This window comes from Trachypithecus francoisi, unplaced genomic scaffold, assembly GCF_009764315.1.
Source record: "Trachypithecus francoisi isolate TF-2019V2 unplaced genomic scaffold, Tfra_2.0 Lachesis_group2, whole genome shotgun sequence".
Taxonomy (NCBI): domain Eukaryota; kingdom Metazoa; phylum Chordata; class Mammalia; order Primates; family Cercopithecidae; genus Trachypithecus; species Trachypithecus francoisi.
The window spans coordinates 91,016-113,642 of NW_022681465.1; the positions used below are offsets into that span (position 1 = coordinate 91,016).

A 22,627-nucleotide genomic window follows, 5' to 3' on the forward strand; every position below is an offset into this window, starting at 1 on the left:
ACACTGGTATAAAAACAGACACATAGACCAGTGAATGGAATAGAGTGCCCAGTAATAAACCCTCACATATATGGCTAAGTGATGTTCTACAGGGGTGCCAAGACTATTCACTGGGGAAGACAGTCTTCTCAATCAGTGGTGCTTGGAAAACTGGATATCCACATGCAGAAGAATGAAGTAGGGCCCTTACCTAAACCCCGTTTACAAAAACTCACTCAGAATGGATCAAAGACCTAAATGTCAGAACTAAAATCATAAAACCCTTAGAGTAAAACATAGAGGAAAAGCTTCGTGACATCTGATTTGGCAAAGATGTTTTAGATATGACATCAAAAGCACAACCATCAAAAGTGAAAAATAAATTAGGCTTCACCGAATTTTTTAAAGGGTACCATTGCATAAAAAGGGCCTTACTGATACAGTATCAAAGCAGCCCTCAGAATGGGGGAAATATTTGCACATTGTGTATCTGATAAGGGATTCATATCCAGAATGAATGAAGAACTCCCAAAGCTCAACAACAAAAGTAATGCAAATCAAAAACAGGTAGAGGACTGAACAGGTATTTCTCCAAAACAAATATACAAGTGGCCAATAAGCCCACGAAGAGATGCTCAACATCATTAATCAGGAGGGAAACACAAATCAAAGCCTCAGTTAGATACCACTTCCCATCCATTGTGAGAGCTACTGTTAAAGGACAAACACCACTGGGAAACAAGTGCTTGCAACAGTGTGGAGAAATTGGGGTCCCTGTGCATGGTTGGTGATGACGTAAAATGGTGCAGCTGCTGTGGAAACAGTTCTTCGAAAGAGTGAACACAGAATCACCGTGATCCAGCAGTTCCACTTCGGGGCACCTACCCAGAAGAACTGACAGCAGGGATTTAAGCAGGTCTTTGTCCACCTGTGTTGGTAGCAGCATTATTCACAATAGACAAAAGGTGGGAACAACCCCTGTGTTCGTGGATGGACGAACAAAATGTAGTAATGGAATATAATGGAGTATTACGCAGAGCTGTGGATGGATGAATGGATAACAAAATGCAGTATGTATACACAGTGGAATATTATGCAACCCTCAGAAGGAGTGCAGTTCCAATACGTGCTACCTGCGGCATGGATAGACCTTGAGGATACTGTGCCAACGGATAGGAGCCAGTACTGGAAGGGCAAATGGATGATTCCACTTGTGTGAAGTGGTTAGTCAAATTCATCGAGACAGGAAGTGGAATGGTGGGTACCAGGGGCTCAGGGGCAGGGGAATGGCTAGCTGGTGTTTGATGGGTTCACTGTTTCAGTTTGGGAAGATGGAAAGTTCTGGAGATGGATGGTGGTGATGGTTACATCACCATGTGAATGTACTTAATGCCACTGAACTGTACTCCGTAAACATGGTTATGCTGGTGAACTTCACATTATATTGGTTTTAACACTCACACGTGCGCGCACACACCCCCTCCTCCCCACAGTCTCTGACTTCCCTCCTGCTCTGGGCTGTGCCACTGCCTTAACCCGGACCAGTTCCCTTCCACAGCGAAGAAACCCTATGCATGTTGGAAATAGGGTTTGGAAATAGGGTTTGTCTCATCAAATATTTGATATGTAGAGATTTTCTGAAATGAGGTGTAACTTTACATTCTTTAAGTCAGATTTGCCATACCAATGATGGTTTCGTTTTATGCACCTGTTCAGTATACCCTCCCCTTGAGTGAAGTTTGAGCTTAAATTCTGATAAAAGTTGAGGAACTTGTTTTCACTTCCCTCAGCCACCTAGGATGCTCATACTCGATTTTACATTCCAAGAATTCAAGCCCAGTAAGATGAAAATGATTAGAAAAAGGCTTTTGAGAATAACCTTTCATCATCTGAATATGTGTCCCTTTCAGTGGCAAATGCACTTTCAAGTGTTTAGTGCATTTTTATTGCCATTCTGGAAAGCTGGGATTGTGACTTCCATGGAGTCCCTGAGGCCAGCATAGTGAAGCTGAGCCGTGAATGAGGAAAGACACTAACATTTCAGGCCTGTTTGTTACCAGGGCAAAACATGATTGGTGGGTAGGTTCAACATGAACTTGGTATAAGATTCTGCAGAAGCAACTGAGACCCAGGCGGGGCTCTAGGCCCCAAGATGTTTACTGTATTTTAGTTTGTCAGAGCAAAATTTGGGGAAAATAAATACCCAATAATTATGCTATCTGTCTGCAGTTTCTAACATCACAGGAAATGCTCATGAAATCACACTGGGTGAAAATAGTTAAAGTACACAGTTGTAAATGGAGTGGGATCTCAGCTATTTAAAGGGAACGGAGAAAATACTGAAGTGAAATTCACCAGCATCCTGGCACCCGCAGCAGCCGGGAGCCGCAGGGAACACTGGAAGTGCAGAGGAGGGAGCCCCCCTTAGGGTGGTCCTGACCAGGACTGGCAGGGGCAAGTGTGGACGCCCGGCCCCTCGCCCAGGCTGGGACCACTCTGAGGGACAACTCACCCTTCGGAGTGCCTGGTGGGCTCTGGCTGTGACCCTCGAGCGGCCTCCTCTCCCCTGTTCTGCCCACCTACCCCCAGCCCCCAGGTAGAACTATACAATTGCTTTTTTAACTGACCCCTGAACCAAAGAGAAGCCCATGGGTTTTCTAGTCCTAATGACCTGTTTTATGTTCCAAGGGACAGTGCATCCCAGTCCCCGTGCGACCCCTTCCCTGTGGGAGTCAGTCACTGGCCTTCCCCTGAGGGTGGAGACCCAGGGCTACGGCCGTGCCCACCACTAACCTCCTTTCTCTCTTGTCTCAGGCCAGGTACAGGGGTCTGGTCTTCCTGCACCCAGGTTGGCCGCTGTGTTCCCATGAGAAGGTGGTGGTACAACTGGCGTCCCTGCATGGAGTCAGGCTCCAGCCTGGGGACTTCTACCTGCAGGTCACATCGGCGGGGAAGCAGTCAGCTAGACTGGTCTTGAAATGCCTGTCCCGGCTGGGAAGGGGCACAGAGGAAGTCGCCATCCCTGAGGCCATGTATGGCTGTGTCTTCACGGGGCCGTTCCTGGAGTGGGTGAACCAGGAACGGAGCCACGTTCCCCTGCACACCTGCTTGCTGACCTCAGGCTTGGCTGTCCACCGAGCCCCGTGGAGCGACATCACTAACCCTGTCTTTGTCCCCAGCCCTGGAGCCATCCTGCAGAGCTGCTCTAGCTGCACAGGTCCTGAGCAACTGCCCAGCAGCCCCTCAGAGGCCCCAGCCCCCACCCAAGCCATGGCAGGCCCCCATTTCCAGGGAAGCACCCCTTCCCCCAACACCCTGACCCCCCCCTGCTGCCGGGGGCATGTGGGCAGCGACCAGCTCAGGCACCTTCCTTACCCAGAAAGAGCCGAGCTGGGAAGCCCCCGGACCCTGTCTGGAAGCTCAGACAGGGACTTCGAAAAGGTCAGCCCCTCAGAGCAGGGCCCACGGATGCCCCCTGAGAACTGCGGGGGGTCGGAGCAGAGGCCAGACCCCATGAACCAGGAGGACGGCCCCAAGACCCTGACCTTCCACACAGACCTGGACATCCCAAGCAGCAGGAGGCGGCCGCCAGGGGACCCCAGTTGTGTGCAGCCTAGACGCTGGTTCAGGGAGTCGTACATGGAGGCCCTGCGGAGCCCCGTGCCCCTGGGCAGCTCCGAGGAGGCCCCCGGGGACCCGGCCTGCAGCTCCCTGGCTGGAGCCAGCAGAGACCTGGGGACTGGGGCAGCAGCCAGTGGGACTCAGGAGGAAATCTCCGGCCCCTGGGGAGACCCCCAGCAGACCCCAAGTCTAGAGAAGAAGAGGCACACGCCCAGCCGGGCAGGTCCAGGAGCCACGGGGCGGACCCTTCCCAGGAGGTCTCGGTCCCGGGAAAGGGTGCCCAGAAGCTCCGGAGGGGCCCAGGTTGCAGCCTGCCACACCTCCCACCACTCAGCTGGCGCCAGGCCTGGGGGCCACCTAGGAGGACAAGCTGTGGGGACCCCAAACTGTGTCCCAGTAGAGGGTCCCGGCTGCATCAAAGAGGAAGGTAAATGCTCTGCACCCCCTCCCCTGCACACCCCACAACCTCCCCTGCACACCTCACACCTCCCGTGCACACCCCACCCCCTCCCCCACACACCCCACAAACCTCCCCCGCACACCTCACCCCTCCCCCGCACACCCAACCTCCCCTGTACACCCCACCCCCTCCCCCACAAACCCCACACCTCCCCCCACACCTCACCCCACCCCCGCACACCCCACAACCTCCCCTGCACAGCCCACAACCTCCCCCGCACACCCCACAACCCCCCTGCACACCTCACACCCCCTCCCCCGCACACCCCACACCTCCCCCGCACACCTCACCCCTCCCCCGCACACCCAACCTCCCCTGCACACCCCACCCCCCCCACACACGTCACCCTTCCCCCGCACACCCCACAACCTCCCCTGCACACCCCACCCCCTCCCCCACACACCCCACAACCTCTCCCGCACACCACCCCTCCCCCACACACCCCACAACCTCCTGTGCACAGCCCACCCCTTCCCCCGCACACCCCACCCCCTCCCCTGCACACCCCACAACCTCCCCCACACACCCCACCCCCTCCCCCGCACACCTCAACTTCCCCTGCACACCCCACCCCCTCCCCTGCACACCTCACAACCTCCCCCACACACCCCACAACCTCCCCCGCACACCCCACAACCTCCCCTGCACACCCCACCCCTTCCCCTGCACACCCCACAACCTCCCCTGCACACCCCCATCCCCTCCCCTGCACACCCCACAACCTCCCCTGCACACCCCACCCCCTCCCCTGCACACCCCACAACCTCCTCCGCACACCCCACAACCTCCCCTGCACACCCCACCCCCACCCCTGCACACCCCACCACTCCCCTGCACACGCCCTCAACCTCCCCCACACGTCCCACAACCTCCACACACCCCACCCCCTCCCCTGCACACCCCAACCTCCCCCACACCCCCACACCTCCCTGCACACCCCACCCCCTCCCCTGCACACCCCACCTCTCCCCTGCACACCCCCACAGCCTCCCCCTGCACTGTCCCCCTCCTGTCACAGTTTTGTTTGGTCACTTGATCCACAAGAAGCCAGTCTCCATATTCATGTTGGCGCTCACGTTCTGGAGACCAGAAGTCCAACATCAAGCTGTGGGCAGAGTGCCCGAGGTCCAGGGGCACCCATCCTGCCTCTTCCAGCTTCTGGGACTCCAGGTGTCCTGGGCTGTTGCTGCAGCACTCTGACCGTCCTCCCCTTTGCCTCTGACTCGAATCTCCCTCTCCTTGCTCTCGGGCATCCATCGCTGGATTCGGGGCCCCTGTAAACCCAGGACGACCTCACATCTAGATCCTCAGACTCAGTTTCCAACTGGAGGCCACATTCACAGTTTCCAAGGGTTAGGAGAGAAAATGGGATGATTTAAAGACTGTTTGCAGGGCATAAAGTAGGAAAAGAATGACAACATATTTCTTAAATCAAATATTTCAAATATTATCTTTTTTTGTTTGTTTGTTTGTTTTTTGAGTAAAGAAATAGCCTGTGAGTAACACAACCGGTGATGTTGGAAAGAAGGAAAACATGTGAACATACTGATGTGGGCTCCAGCGAGCGGGGCTACCCAACCTCCGAAAATGAACGGGCTGAGCCCTCCTCTCTGTGGGCCGCCTGCTGCGGTGCCTGGAGACAGCCGCCTGGCCGCCCACCCTCCTACCCACCTGGCCTAACCAGGGGCTCGGAGGCACCACGGCCCTTGGAGACAGAAATGTGGCCCAGCCCGTTCCAGCCACCTCACAAGGGCCTTTCGCCTTTGAAGTAGGCTGCTGTGCCTGGAACTTCTGACGGTTCCCAGAGTGCCGCACACACGGGACCTACTGCAGAAAGAGCTTTGTAACAGAAGTACTCACTTGGGGCAACACTTCCTGAAAGTGTTCTGTCACCTCACTGCAGTTCAGCTAAAGTGAAAAGTCCTAGCCCCTCCCCATGGTTTCCAGCCCCTCACCTTTCCTTTGTATTGATTTTCTTCCATTTGTACTGGGCAGAGAAGACACACAATCGTGCAGCACCCCTCGCAGTCACACACACACCATAACAACCACACACAGTCACGTGCCTCACACGATCACACGCTCGAGTTCCACATGCACATGGAATCACCACACATGGTCACATGCCTCACAATACACGCACACACGGTCACACCACAGTCACATGCCTCACACAATACACGCACACACGGTCACACCACAGTCACATGCCTCATGATACATGCACACAATCATACACACCACACACAGTCACATGCCTCACACAATACACGGACACACAGTCACACCACAGTCACATGCCTCGCATGATCACACACTCCAAGATTGACACACAGTCACACACCGGAGTTCCACATACCACACACAAACAGTAACACACCACACAGTCACATGCCTCACACAATCACACGTGCCAGAGTTACACATACCATGCACACACACGCAATCACACATCACACGCAGTCACGTGCCTCACACGATACATGCACACATGGTCACATGCCTCTCATGATCACACTCTCCAGATTGACACAGTCACACACAGTTCCACATACCACACACAGTAACACACCAGTCACATGCCTCACACAATCATACGTGCCAGAGTTACACATACTACGCACGCACATGCAATCACACACCACATGCAGTCACACACACTGCACTTTGAGCAGATGAGTAGGGATGAGATGACCCGTTCTTCCTGGGGGGTCTGCAGGTAGGGAGCGTGTCTGTGAGCTGGAGAATCCGTCTCCGTGATGACGCCGCGTGTCTGTGATGATGTCGCGTGCCCTGTGCAGTGGAACACGCTTTCACTTCCCACGTGAACTGGGACAAGTTCTCATGGAACCGCCTATTTTCATGCATGTTTCTGTCCCGTGGTGTGTAGCAAGCTGAGCAGAGCAGCTGCTTTCAACACGCAGGAAGACCTTCATCTTTGACACGGTCTCTTTCATTTGTCCAGACGTTCTTGCGTCCTCAGCCTGTGTCAGCATAGACGGCGGCAGCCTCCATTGCCACAACCCCAGCGGGCTTTCCGATGCGCCTGCTCAGCAGCCACGCCCTGAGCGAGAAGGGTGGCCGCCAGGCACAGGGGACTTCCCCAGCCAGGTGCCCAAGCGGGTGCTGGACGTCAACCAGGAGCTGCTGCAGTCTGGGGTCATCACCCTCCCAGGTGAGCACACAGCAGGCTCTTCTGTCAGGGCAGATCTCATATCTAAGCCAACAGCACAGACCCAGCTCACCACTTCATAGGAGTGAAACCCTTGGCAGCTGCCCTGTCTCTGTCTCCACAGGGACCCGAGACCGTCAGGGCAGAGCGGTGGTGCAGGTCCGCACCAGGAGCCCGCTCTGGACCAGGGAACACTCGTCCTGCGCCAAGCTGACCCGACTGCTGCTGTACTTCCATAGCATCCCCAGGTGGGATGAGGGGCCAGACCCCACCCTGCAGACCCATGGGACCCCAGCTGCATGTGTGTGGCAAAGTGGGGGGCACGGGGAGATGCCAGCTTCCACGACCAGACTCTGCCTCTCCTAACCTCATCTTTCAAAACAGCACCCACGTGCTTCCAGCCTTGATTTCTACACACCACTTCTTGTCTTCTGTACACATCCTTCCCAGTGACACCCAAAATTAAACACACCTGGCTACAGGGTGGGCGGGGCACACTCACTCTTGACCAGGACTCAGCCATCCGTGTGATGTGCAGCTTCTGCCGGCTTTGAGTCAGGGTTCTCTTGTGTCCTTGGCTACATGAGTGCTGTAAGATCAGTGTCCAGACACACAGCTTAATTAGAATGGGAGTTAATCCTGGAATTAGAGCTGAAGAAGTTTCTCAGAGAACACACACACACACAATTTTTTTTTTTTTTTTTTTTGAGACAGGGTCTTGCTGTCGCCCAGGCTGGAGCACAGTGGTGCAATCACAGCTCACTGTAGCCTCAACCTCCTGGGCTAAAGCGATCCTCCTCCCGCCTCAGCCTCCCAGGTAGCCACAGCGCCAGGCTATATATATAGATTTTTTTTTTTTTTTTGAGATGGAGTCTTGCTGTGTCGCCCAGGCTGGAGTGCGGTGGCGCAATCTCGGCTCACCGTAAGCTCCACCTCCCGGGTTCACGCCATTCTTCTGCCTCACCCTCCCGAGTAGCTGGGACTACAGGTGCCCGTCACCATGTCCAGCTAATTTTTTGTATTTTTTTTTTTTTTTTTGAGACGGAGTCTCGCTCTGTCACCCAGGCTGGAGTGCAGTGGCCGGATCTCAGCTCACTGCAAGCTCCGCCTCCCAGGTTTACGCCATTCTCCTGCCTCAGCCTCCCGAGTAGCTGGGACTACAGGCGCCGCCACCTCACCCGGCTAGTTTTTTATATTTTTTTTTAGTAGAGACGGGGTTTCACCGGGTTAGCCAGGATGGTCTCGATCTCCTGACCTTGTGATCCGCCCATCTCGGCCTCCCAAAGTGCTGGGATTACAGGCTTGAGCCACCGCGCCCAGCAATTTTTTGTATTTTTAGTAGATACGGGGTTTCACCCTGTTAGCCAGGATGGTCTCGATCTCCTGACCTGGTGATCCACTTGCCTCGGCCTCCCAAAGTGCTGGGATTACAGGCATGAGTCACTGTGCCCGGCCCAGGCTATGTATTTTTTAAGACTAGTCAAGTGTGGTAGTGAGAAGGCGGGAAGAGTAGAACAAGGTGTTTGATCTGTAACTGTGCATGAGCAATCAAATGAGATAACTCACTACCTTCAGACCAGCCGAACCCTAAAATTTTGTAAAATGAATATATCAACTCACCCAACCTACTATTTTCTCCTATTAAATTTTGAGCTGAAGTTTCCAGTCACAATCATGGAGACAAATCTTTTAAGTTGGAGTTTTCAAAACCATGTGATGGTATTTTTAGTTTTAAAAGATGTTCTAACAGTCTTAGCTTGGCTCTGGATAGTAAAGACCCTCATGACTGATCTCAAGCTTCCGTCTTGGAAACAGGCCATCCACATCCCATCAGAATCATCAGAATCACCTTCTGTGCTTACGTTAAAGCCCAAACAAATACACGAGGGCAGGAAGGCCCTGAAGTCCTTGCCCTCTTGATGGAGCAGGGCCCACTTCGTCCATCCAGGAGCATGCGTGGGTGTTTAGGGGAAAGTAGCCCCAGCCCCACGTGCCGAGACACTGTCTGACGTCACTAGCGGGTTAGCAAGAGGAACAACGGTGGTGCCTCCAGCCAATGGGCCTGCACCTTCAGGAAGTGGAAGGCTGATGTGTATAGAGAACCCCTAACTTCTAGAGCTGAAAGGAAACCAGTAATAACTAGTCTCAGAGGTGGAGAAACTCGTTTTTGTAAGAGATTTCACCTTCGGTGGTTAAGAGCAGCTGTCTTTCTCTCCCCAGGAAGGAGGTCCGGGACCTGGGGCTGGTCGTCCTGGTGGACGCACGCAGGAGTCCAGCCGCCCCTGCCGTCTCCCAGGCCCTCGCGGGATTGCAGGTACGGCAGGGTTGTCGCGTCCCTTGGGTGTGCAGAGCATCTCAGGGCCGTGTGCCGCTGGGGCCGCCCACATCGTGGTTCTGGAGTAGCCAGTCCACAGGCTTAGTGTGAAGATTCGAGATGGGGACCCCTGTGCAGAGCCCCCTCCTTCTTGGGGTCTTCCCGATGAGTCCAGCTCTTGCTCTCCGGGGCCAGACACAGACAACACTGGGGAAGGTGGGCTTGGCTCATCCACTGGGGACTTGGGGAAGCTCCATGCTGGGGGCAACTGCAAACCTAAAAAGCAAAGCCAGCCAGGCCCAGGTGGTGGGCTCCTGTCCTAGGAGGACAGCACAGCCCCATCCCTGCCCAGTATGGCTGCCCCTGCTATGCCCCTCCGTCAGGATGCAGGGCACAGCATTGCCCTTCAGACAAAGGACAGAGGAGGCAGGGGCAGCCATGGCTCACTGCAAGGATGAACCAGGGTGGGGACGAACCTGGCAGCCCCAGACAGGGTCAGTGCCATTGCTACAGGACCCTATAGCCTCAAACTCCCAGGCTCAAGCCATGCTCCTGCCTCAGCCTCCAGAGTAGCTAGGACCACAGGCGTGTGCCACCATGCCCAGCTAATTTTTTATATGTTTACTAGAGATGGGGTTTTGCCACGTTGCCCAGGCTGGTCTTGAATTCCTGGACTCAAGTGATCCACCCACCTCAGCCTCCCAGAGTGCTGGGATCGCAGGCATGAGCCACTGTGCATGGCCTAAGGGCCCTGCATTGAACCATAAGCAACATCCAGAGGAGATGGGAAGCACTGTGGATGGGAAGATGCCGCTGCCTGAGCAGGAGCAGATGGGAGCCCAGAGACGGGGAGAGACCAGGGATGGGGGATCCAGGGACAGGGACAGGGAGGGGATGGGGACAGAACCCAGGGTGCCCCCTCCCATGCCCCACCTGCACTCCACGAAGCTAAACCCATTACGCCCTTGCTGTCCCTGCTGAAGATGGAGGCAGCGGCTCCTGTATTCACTGAGGAAACTCAAGTTTAGGGACACCAGGTGGCAGGTTGTGCCAGGAAAGACATCAGTCAGGGACAGTGCTGCCAGAACTCACCCCACCGTGGAGTCCTCCTTCCTGTCCCCCTCCATGGGCCTCCCTCTTCTCTCCACTGGCACTCCTCCCTCCTCTCTCCCAACCTGTGGGCCTCCCTCCTCTCCCCCATTCTGCAGCCCTCCCTCATCTTCCTTCCCATGGTACTCCTTTCCTCCCCCCTCCACAGTCCTCCCTCCTCTCCACCCCCACAGTCATTCCTCCTCTTCTCCCACCCTGCAGCCCTCCTTCCTCTCCCACACCCTGTGACCCTTCGTCCTCCCCCCGTGGTCCTCCCTCCTCTCCCCACCATAGTCTCCCTCCTCTTCCCTAACCCTACAGCCCTCCCTTCTATTCACCCCTGTGATCCTCTCTCCTCCCCCCCCACAGTCCTCCCTCCTGTCTCCACTGTGGACCTCCCTCCTCTTCCCTAACCTAAAGTCCTCCCTCCTCTTTCTCCTGCAGTCCTCCCTCCTGTCCTCCCCCATAGTCCTCCCTCCTCTTCCCCCACCCTACGGTCCTCCTTCCTTTTCCCTAACTCTTGAGTCCTCCCTCATCTCCCCCTCCTCTCCTCCCCCACAGTCCTCCCTTCTCTCCCCTGACCCTGTGGCCCCCCATCCCCTCCCCCCACCCTGCGGTCCTTCCTCCTCTTCTCTAACCCTGCAGTCCTCCTTCTTATCCCCCCCCGCCACAGTCTTCCCTCTTCTTCTCCACCCTGCTGCCACCACTTCTCTCCCCTACACTTCCCCTCTTGCATGGAGCCTGCCTCCCCTCACCTTAGAGTGAACCTGCCTCTTGTCTCCCTCTTTACTGTCAGTCCTGCCTGTGGTTTCTTCTTACTTTCACAGTACGTGGCTCTTCTTAGAAAATCTCAGTGTCCTACCTGAGACTTGGAGGAGACAGCCTCAGTCATGACCCCCTTTACAGAGTGGGATCCACTCAGGTTGGGCCCTGCAGTGGCATCCTCCAGAACTGCCTGGCAGTGTGGCTGGGCCAGCAGAAATTGGCTGGCCTGGGAGCAAGTGACAGGGACCTTGGGCTGGGCAAGGGGCTGAGGTGACTCCCCGAGGTCAGGAAGGGGTCACTGGGAGGAGAGAGCACAGGCCGAGGTCCAGACAGGAAGTGCCACAAGTTGGGTTGCACCAGCTAGGCTAGACAGGGGTCCCCAGTGCACAAATACTGTCAGGAAAGCCTCGGGGAGGCCCAGGGCCAGGAAGACATTGATCAGAGAGGTCCTGAGAATTCTCAAGGCCTCCAAGAAAGGAACATGAGGCCCTCCTGCACCACAGCATGAGCATGAGCTGTCTCTGGTTGGGCACCTGGGCAGTGGTCTTTGCTTCACCTAGACAAAGAAATGGCAGTTGGCCGGGCGCGGTGGCTCAAGCCTGTCATCCCAGCACTTTGGGAGGCCGAGGCGGGCAGATCACGAGGTCAGGAGATCGAGACCATCCTGGCTAACACGGTGAAACCCCGTCTCTACTAAAAATACAAAAAACTAGCCGGGCGAGGTGGTGGTGCCTGTAGTCCCAGCTACTCGGGAGGCTGAGGCAGGAGAATGGCGTGAACCCGGGAGGCGGAGTTTGCAGTGAGCTGAGATCCGGCCACTGCACTCCAGCCTGGGCGACAGAGCGAGACTCCGTCTCAAAAAAAAAAAAAAAAAAAAAAAAAAACAGAAATGGCAGTCAAGGAACAGATTCTAGGGGAGGAAACAAAGCTGACCCAGTGGTTACCTGGGCACGAGAGGAATCTGGAAGAACCCATACCTGCTGAGCAAACCTAAGGTAGTGACATCAGGGTGGAAAAAAGAATATATATGCTTATTATTAGCGTTCACCAAAAAAGGTTCACAGTGCATTGCTCTAAAGCTCAGTTAGCTTCTCTAACACAAGGTAGACACAGTGTGAAGTGCCAAAACTCAGTTTCCATAAAATATTTTACAAGCACGTAAGTTCCTTATTGACTTTTTCAAAAGAAATTCACGTAGGAAATACGTCCTAAGTAATTCTATGATGCCAGCATAACCCTGATACTAAAGCCAACCAAAGACACTAAAAGTAAAGAAAACTGCAGAGCAATATCCCTTATGAAGGTTGATGCAAAAATCATCAACAAAGGCCGGGCGCGGTGGCTCAAGCCTGTCATCCCAGCACTTTGGGAGGCCGAGGCGGGCGAATCACGAGGTCAGGAGTTCGAGACCATCCTGGCTAACACGGTGAAACCCCGTCTCTACTAAAAAATACAAAAAGCTAGCCGGGCGAGGTGGCGGGCGCCTGTAGTCCCAGCTACTCGGGAGGCTGAGGCAGGAGAATGGCGTAAACCGGGAGGCGGAGCTTGCAGTGAGCTGAGATCCGGCCACAGCACTCCAGCCTGGGCGACAGAGCGAGACTCCGTCTCAAAAAAAAAAAAAAAAAAAAAAATCATCAACAAAATGATAGCAAATCAAATTCAGTAGCAGGTTGAAAGGATTATACACCCTGACCAAGTACAATTTGTTCCTGGAATGCAAGGATGGTTCAACACATGAAAACTGATCAGTGTAATATACCACACAAACAGAATGAAGGGGGAAAAACACATGATCATCTCAATTGATGCCAGAAAAAAAGTATTTGACATTTAACATCTTTCATGATGAAAGCACTCAATAAACTAGAAATAGAAGGAAATTACCTCAGCATAATAAAGGTCATATGAAAAATCTACAGGAAATATACTCAATGGCAAAAAACTGAAATCTTCTCATCTAAAATCAGGAACAAGGCAATAATGCACACTTCTTTTCAACATGTTGCTGGAAGTTCTAGCTAGTGCAATTGGACAAGAAAAAGGGGTGGGGGGGAAGAGGCATTCAAACTGGAAAGGAAGAAGTAAAATTATATCTATTCCCAGATGATGTGATCTTGTATGCAGAAAATCCTAACAGTTACACACACACACACACAAATAAGTTAATTCAGCAAAGTAGCAGGATACAAGGTCAACACACAAAAATCAGTCACACTTCTATACACTTAACAGTGAGCAATCTGAAAAGGAAATTAAGAAAACAGTTCATTTACAATAGCATCAAAAAGAATAAAGTAATCAAAAAGAATTAACCAAAGAAGTGAAAGACTTTTTCACTGAAAACTATAAGACAGCTGAAAGAAATTAAAGAAGATGTAAATAGAAAGATATCTCATGTTCAAAGATTGGAAGACAATATTGTATTGAAATATCAATACTACACAAAGTGATGTATGGATACAGTGCAATCCCTATCAAAATTCCACTGACATTTTTTGCCAAAATAGGAAAACCTATCCTGAAATTCATAGGGAATCTCAAAAGACTCCAACTAGCCAAAACAATTATAAAAAATAAAAACAAAGCTGGAGGACTCACAGTTCCTGATTTCAAAACTTACTAAAAAGCAACAGTAATCAAAAAAGTATGGCACTGGCATAAAAACAGACATATAGAACAATCAAATAGAATAGAAAGCCATGAAACTAACAGTCATATACATAAATGATTTTTGAAAAGGGTACCAAGACCATTCAAGGAGAAAAGACCATCTTTTTTAACAAATGGTGCTTAAAAACTAGATATTCACATGCAAGAGAATTGGCCGGGTGCGGTGGCTCAAGCCTGTAATCCGAGCACTTTGGGAGGCCGAGACGGGCGGATCACGAGGTCAGGAGATCAAGACCACCCTGGCTAACACGGTGAAACCCCGTCTCTATTAAAAAATACAAAAAAAAACTAGCCGGGCAAGGTGGCGGGCGCCTGTAGTCCCAGCTACTCGGGAGGCTGAGGCAGGAGAATGGCATGAACCTGGGAGGCGGAGCTTGCAGTGAGCTGAGATCCGGCCACTGCGCTCCAGCCTGGGTGACAGAACAAGACTCTGTCTCAAAAAATATATATAGAGAGAGAGAGAGAACTCCTAAAATTCAACAACAACAAAAACCAAATTGCCCAATTCAAAAATGAGCAAAAGACTTGGATAGACATTTCTCCAAAGAAGATATATACATGGCTAATGAGCACATTAAAAGATGCTCAATGTCATTAAAGATTAGAGAAATTCAAATCAAAACCTCAATTAAATACCACTTCCCCATGCGTTAGGGTGGCTATTGTAAAAAAACAACAAGTGTTGGCAAAGATACGGAGAAATTGGAACGCTTGCGCACTGTTGGTGGGAACAGTAAATAGTGACTCATTGTGGAAAACAATTTGGCAATTCCTCAAAAAGGTAAACATAGGATTACCATATGATCCAGCAATACTGTGTCTGGGTATATACCCAAGAAATTGAAAGCAGAGTTTCAAAGAGATATTTATACAGCTATGTTCATAGCAGCATTATTCATAACAGCTAAAACACAGAAGCAACCTTAGTACCCATAAACGGATGAATATATAAGCAAAATGTGGCCTATCCTTACAACGGAATATTATCCAGCCTTAAAAAGGAAGGAAATTCTGACATATGCCACAGCATGTATGAATCTTGAGGACATGTTGAGTGAAATAAGCCAATCACAAAAAGACAAACATTCCACTTCTAAGAGTACTCAGAGTAGCCCAGATCCCAGAGACAGAAAGTAAAATGGTGGTTGCCTGGTGCCAGGGGCAGGGGATAATGAACAGTTTTTTTTTAACGGGTGCAGGGTTTTGGTTTTACAAGATGAAAAGAGTTATGGAGACAAATGGAGGTGGTGGTTGCACGACATTATGAATGTATCTAAGACTACTGAACTGTACACTGAAAAATGATGATAATAATGTTTCACCACAATGAAACAATTGAAAATATACACACATCTGATAAAGGACTTGTATATAGAATATATACAGTCTCAAAACTCAGTAATAAGAAAAAAAACCCAATAAAATATGGGAAAGGATTTGAGTACTCTTCACTGAAGATGATACACAGATGGCAAATAAGCACATGAAAATTTGCCCAACATCATTAATCACTGGGGAAATGCAACTGAAAACCAAAATGAAACACACAAAAACAGCAACAAAGCTTGACAATAACAAATGCTTGGTACTGCTGATGGAAATGCAAAATGGTACAGCCACTCTGGAAAACACGTACTTATCACATGAGCCAGAAATCCCACTCCTAGATATTTATCGAAGATAAATGAAAACTTGTGTTCACACAATATTTATAGTGACTTTACCCATGATTGCCAAAAACTGGAAACAACCCAGTTATCCTTCAGCTGGTGAATGGATGAACAAATTGTGGTGAGGCATACCGTGGAATACTGCTTGGCAAAACAGAGGAACAAACCCTTAGTCTCCACACAGGGACGAGTTCCTAATGCACAGCGCTAAGTGAGAGAGGCCACTCCTGCCTTAGTCTGTTTATGTCTAGAAAAGGCAAGTCGGTGGAGTCGAAAGCAGATCAGCGGTTGCCAGGGGCTGGGCATAGGGGAGGGCTTGACTACAAAGAGGCACAAGAGAATTTTGGGGTTGCTTAACAGTTCTTTGTCTTGATGGTGGTGATGATTACATGACTATGCTTTTGTCAAAACTTACAGAACTAGTCACTGAAAAGGGTGAATTTTATTGTATGTAAATTATACCTCAATAAACCTGATTACATTAAAATTCATAAGGGCAAATAATTTACAATTCAGGGCAAAGTCCACTATGTTTTATGCACTGTGAGTACTCTGGGAAACTATGACAGAAGTAGTACCAATCAAAGTTGGGCAATTCTATTAATGAAGTTAAAAATTAGAAAGCTAATCAGTAATATTTATTTCTTATTTATTTCAGAACAACACATCTCCTATAATTCATAGTATCTTGCTGTTGATAGATAAAGAATCTGCATTTAGGCCTGACAAGGATGCAATAATTCAGGTAATGGTTTAGACTGTGGGATCCGGAGTGATAGACAAAATTAAGCATTAAGGCACCTAGATGAGATTAAACACATGAAAGAATTTAGATAAGTTCTAATTGCATCCATGTGGGAGCCTGGAAACCTGCTTCCTACCCCCTAAGTTCTCGCAGGAGCCCTGCAGAGTATGCCACAAAAAACTTAAGAGTGTGACCCTTCTTTTCCACCTCATATGTTTTCTTTCCTTCTCTTTCTTTGTATCATTCTCTTTTATCTGAAAACATCTTCATTTGGCCTCATTCTGCAAGGATATTTTTGTTACATCTGGAATTCTGGTTTGAGAGGAGTTTTGCTTTTCCCCTCAGCACTTTAAAGATCCTGCTCTGTTGCCTTCTGGCCTCCATAATTTTAGAAGAAAAGTTCGTCATAACTCAGATCACTGTTCATCTCTATGAAGTGTGTTAATTTTCCTTCGGCTATTTCCAAGGTACCTCCTTTCTTTTCAGCAAATTGACTGCGATGCGAGTGGGCTTGGCTTTCTTCATTATCCTGTTTCGGCTTGAACTCTTAAATTTGTGAATTCATGTCTATCACCACATTTAGGACCTTTTTAGCCATTCTTTCTTTCTTTTTTTTTTTTTCTTCCCTTCCTGAGACAGCATCTAGCTCTGTCACCCAGGCTGGAGTGTGGTTGTGCAATCAGAGCTTACTGTAATCTCCAACTTCTGGGCTCAAGTGATTCTCCCACCTCAGCCTCCTGAGTAACTGGGACTGAAGGTGTGCACCCTCACATCAAGCTACTTTCTTTTTTAAGAGACAGGGTCTTGCTATGTTGCCCAGGCTGGTCTCTAAGTCCTGGCCTTAAGCAGTCCTCCCACCTTGGCCTCCCAAAGCTCTGGGATTGTAGGCATGAGCCACAGTACCTGGCCTAGTTCTTAAAAACTTTTTTCCTGCTTTATTCTCTCTCTTCTCTCTTTCCAGTACTTCAATTGCATATACTAATATTGTCCCACAGATCTCTAAGAATCTGTCTTTTTTAACTTTTTTCCTCTCTAGTCTTCAGATCAGGTTGTTCTATCGATCCTGTCCTTAGGGTCACTGGTTCCTTACTCTGTCATCTCTTCAGCTGTTAAACTCACTAATGTGGCTTGGCTCTTGTGTCCTCACCCAAACCTCCTGTCAAATTTTAATACCCACGTGTGGAGGGAGGACTTGCTGGGAGGTGACTGGATCATGGAGGCAGATGCTGTTCTGATAGTGAGGGATTTCTCATGAGAGCTGATGGTTTTAAAGTGTGGCCCTTCCTTACTCTGTCTGTGTCACCTGTGCCATGGAAGACGTGTCTTGCTTCTCCTTTGCCTTCTGCCATGATTGTAAGTTTCCTAAGGCCTCCCCAGCCATGCAGAATTGTGAGTCAATTAAACCTCTTTCCTTTATAAATTACCCAGTCTCAGGTAGTATCTTTATAGCAGTGTGAAAACAGACTAATACATTCACCCAGTGAATGTTTTAGTTCAAATATTGTATTTTTCAGCTGTAAGATTTCCAGTGGATTTTAAAATATATTTTCTACATCTTTCCTGAGTTGTCCTCTCCTTTCATAAATTGCAGGCATTTTTCCTTTACCTCATTGAGCACGGTTTTAATGGCTGCTTTGAAATCCTTGTCTAATAATTCCAGCCTCTGGGTCATCTCTGGGTTGGCCTCTGCTGATTGTCTTTCCCTGGAGAATAGATCCTATGTTTCTGATTCTTGATGTGTCACATAATTCCGGACATTGTAAATATTCTGTTGGGGAGACTGGGTTCTGTAATAGACTCACAGTGTTATTCTGGTGTGCACGTAGCGTGGTTAGACTCAAACCAGAAGCTCTGTGTCTCCCACAGTGGGTTCAGTTTAATTCTCTGAGTCCTCCCCATGCATGCACAGTTCAGGGTCGGCCAGAGACTGGGGCAGAGTTTACACACACACCACGGGGCGTCTTCCACAGCTGCTCCCTTCTGGGAATCTACTTTCACTCTCCAGTGGTGTGGCCACCCCATCCTCTGTTTCTTCTTTCTTCCGGCCAGAAAGATGCCCATTTGCTTATTGTTTTTATATTTTATTTATGTTTTTAAATAAAATCGAGCTCCATTGCTGAGACTGAATTGTAGTGGTGTGATCACAGCTGCTTGCAGCCTTGACCTCCCCAGGTGCAAGCCTTGATCCTTGCACCTCAGCCTCCTGAGTAGCTGGGTCTACAGGTGTGCACTAGCACACTCTGCTAATTTTTGTAGTTTGTTTTGTAGAGATGGGAGTTTTGTCCTATTGCACAGTCCTGTCTTGAACTCTTGGGCTCAAGTGATCCGCCTGTCTTGGCCTCTCAAAGTGCTGGGATCACAGGTGTGAGCCTCCACACTGGCCAGATGCCCCTCTATTTTCCTTTTTTTTTTTTTTTTTTTTTTTGCGACGAAGTCTTGTTCTGTGTTGCCAGGCTGGAGTGCAGTGGCATGATCTTGGCTCACCACAACCTCCACCTCCTGGATTCAAGCGATTCTCCTGCCTCAGCCTCCCGAGTAGCTGGGACCACAGGCGCACGCCACCATGCCCAGCTAATTTTCACATTTTTAGTAGAGATGGGGTTTCACCAAGTTGGCCAGGATATTCTCAATCTCCTGACCTTGTTATCCACCCGCCTCAGCCCCCCAGAGTGCTGGGATTACAGGCGTGAGCCACCATGCCCAGCCCCTTTCCTTTCCTTTCTTTTCTTTTTCTTTTTTTTTGTTTTACAAAGCCACCTGCTGTCAAAAGGATGCCTGTTTTCTGTTGGAGCTCAGCCACTCCCTGCTGGCAGCAGCCCTGAGGATGGAGCACAGCGGGAACTCGCCCCTGCTGGCCCCGCATGCAAGCGTTAGGTGCCCCCATAATAAGCCTGACTTGTCTCAGCTGCTGGGGCTTTCAGGAAACTCTCCTTATATTTTGTCCAGAGTTTGTGGGTTTTACCTGAGAAGGGCCACCTCTGCCACACCAGGAGAACAGCTTTGACTCATTCTTTCCCTTTTCCTTCCTCTTCTTTCTCCCTTTTTTTTTTTTGATTTTTCTTCACCAGGGCCTTTCCTTCATTTCTCTTTGCTTCCTGCTTTCCCGTCTTCTCACTTTCATTACTGCACCCAGACAGGTGCTGTTATCAGTGCCTCCAGCAAAGCAGGGGCGATGCTCCCTGAGCCAGCCTCTCCGTCCTCCGAACCCAGGAATGAGCCATTTACAGGGTTTTCCCCCAAGAGATGCATCTGGAGCCATGACCAACGAGTGCCTCTTCTTGGCAGTGTGAGGTCGTGAGCTCCCTGAAGGCCCTGCACAAATTTGTTGACAGCTGCCAGCTGACCACAGACCTCGATGGCTCCTTTCCCTACAGCCATGGTGACTGGATCTGCTTCCGTCAGGTGGGTTCAGCCCCAGCTGCTGCACATGCCAGTGTCTGGGGACTTTGTCTCATGTGGATGTTTTTACTCAAGTTTGAAAAGACATCACCATCCCTGATCTCATGCTTATTACAGTCACCATTCAGATCTTGGTGTCTCCACAACCTTGCCGTGGTGCATCTGAGATGCCAAGCCTGGGTGGGAAGGGCACTGCTGCCCCGGAAGTGTCTGTAGATCTCAGGGACCTTCACCCATGGAAGCTTCCCAACCCGAGATCGGTTTAAATTCAGGAACTGGAACTCACAGCTGCTTACTTTAGCATCTAACAGACTGTGTCCTTACAATCTCCTCCCTCTGAACTCACAACAGAGGCTGGAACACTTCGCTGGAAACTGCGAAGAAGCCATCATTTTCCTACAGAATTCATTCTGCTCCCTGAACATCCACAGAACCCCCGGTACAGCCCAGGTAAGTCCTCACACTGGCAGGTAAGTTCACTTCATGTGACAGGTAGGTGGGGGCATAAAGGTTTAGCCAAACATGAAAATAAATATTTGGTTAACCGTTATATGTAGCAGAGATTTTCAAATCCTTTTTCAATATCCTGTTTAGGCTTGAACTCTTAAGTTCCCTCTCAATTCACAAAAGGCCATTTCCTCCCCTTTGTCACCAAAAACGTTCCACCGTACCCAGAAGGAAAACCGTGTCACTGCACTTGACGATGTGCAGTGGCGTGAGCGGCAGCGGCTGCCAGGAATGAGTCACTCCAACAAGACAGAGGCGGGCTGACCACAGGGCTCTTGACAGCCCAGCTGCCAGGCCGAGGGGCCCAGGGTCTGTGGGTGAGGCCTGCATGTCTGTCCCTGGTCTAAATGGCAGGTTCACCTCCTACAGTTGAGCTTTGAGCCCCCTTCTTCTCCCTCCCAGGGGTCTTACCCTGGGGCCCACCCTCCCTGGGACAGTCTGGACCATCAGCTTCAGGAGTGGGCACGGTCATGCCACCAGGCCTGCAGCTTGATTTACGGAAACAGGAACGTGGGTCACACTCCACATTCCTGCCGCTGTTACACTTGGGAGGACCTGCCCCTTGGAGGAGGGGGTTAAAGGCGTATTCCTCCCCACCCCATGCAGGAAGTTGCCGAGTTAATTGACCAGCACGAGACGATGATGAAGCTTGTCCTGGAAAACCCACTGCTCGTGTCCCTCAGGCTGGAGGGGGGCACCGTCCTGGCACGGCTGAGGAGAGAAGAACTCAGCACAGAAGATGGCCGGTGAGCGCTCACAGGGGCCACGCTGGGCCCTGGCCCATCAAGGGGACTGCTCAGGGGAGTTTGCAGCCAGGAGGCGTGGCGCTCTGCTCCCAGGAGAGCCCTCTCTGTGCTGGGTCCAGACCTCCGTTCTGACAGCCACGCTTTGCCTGGGTCCGAGCTTTTCCACATTTACAGGCTCCAAAGACCAAGGAGCCGGCTTCTGGGGATGCTCGGTGGGAGGTGGCCAGAGTGCGCCAGAATGAGCTCATTCTTCACCCGTGCTGCCTGGGGAGCTGTGCCCACCCCCAGCAGTCCCCGCGTATCTCAGCTGCACACAGCCAGTCCAGCCTAGGCTGCCCAGCATGGGTCCCCTCCAGGCGCCTGCATCCCAGGCTGGCCAGGATGTTGGCAGAACGCGTGCAGCACGTCTGTGTCCCACCTGGGCTGTGGGCCTCCTCCTGGGGCTCCCGTTGCCTTCTGGCATGAGGGAACGGAAGGAGCAGGGTTTTTACATGGGGTTGTCACCAAGAGCAGATTCCTCCAGGGGCCGCCTGGGAGCCTGAGGACTGCCTTCTTTTCCACAGGGACACCCTGGAGGCTGCCACCAGCCTGTACGACCGAGTGGATGAGGAGGTGCACAGGCTGGTCCTTGCCTCGAACAATCGTCTCCAGCAGCTGGAGCGCCTCCGGGAGCTGGCATCACTCCAGGACAGGAATGACCAGGTCAGAGCTGCAGGAAGAAGGCGGCCTGGTCAGCATCCCCTCCAGGCCAGGCTGGCCAAGGCGACCCTCTCACCTTCACACAGTGTATTTAGGGCCTTGACCTGATTTCCATTTGGAATGAAATTATGTCAGGATAGGGCATGCCTTGCTGCTTGTGTAAAAAGAAATAAATTTTATTTTTTACATGAGAGACACTGGATCAGTGGAGAAAAATACTTGTTTAATCCAGAGGAGGCCAAGGAGAAAAATCATTTCACACTGTGTCTTCTGATGCGACCGGCGTGAATCGCTGGGTGTATCATCCTCCGGATGCTTTCTCCATGTGCGTGTGCACACGGTGGCCGAGAAGCCGAGGTGAAACCGGCACAGGTAGAGAGGGTCTGGGCCAAGGCTGAGGACGGCAGCCTGGAAACAGCCTCCAGGTGACCTCGGGAAGTGGCTCTGGAAGCCAGGGAGAGGCTCCAGGTTTTAAAGAGAAGAGGACGAATCAGGAGGGGTGACGACAGAAGTGGCTTTTCATGATTCTCTGGGTCACAGAAATGGCATTGGTGGGTTGGCCACGCGCTGCTGGACGACAGGGTGTGAGTTGTGGTGTCCAGTGTGCAGTGTGGCTGGGGTTACTGATGGCCCTTGGTGGACACACTGCGGAATCTGGGGTCCATATAGCAGCGGCTCTGAAATGATTGCTTAGCTCGGGGGGTGCCAGCAAAATGATTGCTTAGCTCGGGGGGTGCCAGCAAAATGACTGCTTAGCTCGGGGGCACGGACAGCGCTGCTGCCTCACTCTG

At 51.0% G+C, this 22,627-nt stretch overlaps 1 protein-coding gene across 1 annotated transcript in view; it reads left to right on the forward strand.

Moving 5' to 3' along the window:
* PLEKHG4B (pleckstrin homology and RhoGEF domain containing G4B) overlaps positions 1 to 22,627 on the forward strand; it is an 87,175-nt gene that overhangs the window by 39,945 nt on the left and 24,603 nt on the right. The window contains exons 3-11 of the mRNA XM_033178652.1: positions 2,794 to 4,027; positions 7,026 to 7,235; positions 7,357 to 7,480; positions 9,453 to 9,546; positions 16,399 to 16,485; positions 19,771 to 19,887; positions 20,236 to 20,334; positions 20,998 to 21,137; positions 21,701 to 21,839. Coding sequence (XP_033034543.1) covers positions 2,794 to 4,027; positions 7,026 to 7,235; positions 7,357 to 7,480; positions 9,453 to 9,546; positions 16,399 to 16,485; positions 19,771 to 19,887; positions 20,236 to 20,334; positions 20,998 to 21,137; positions 21,701 to 21,839 — 2,244 coding nt within the window. The remainder of the gene's footprint in view (positions 1 to 2,793; positions 4,028 to 7,025; positions 7,236 to 7,356; positions 7,481 to 9,452; positions 9,547 to 16,398; positions 16,486 to 19,770; positions 19,888 to 20,235; positions 20,335 to 20,997; positions 21,138 to 21,700; positions 21,840 to 22,627) is intronic.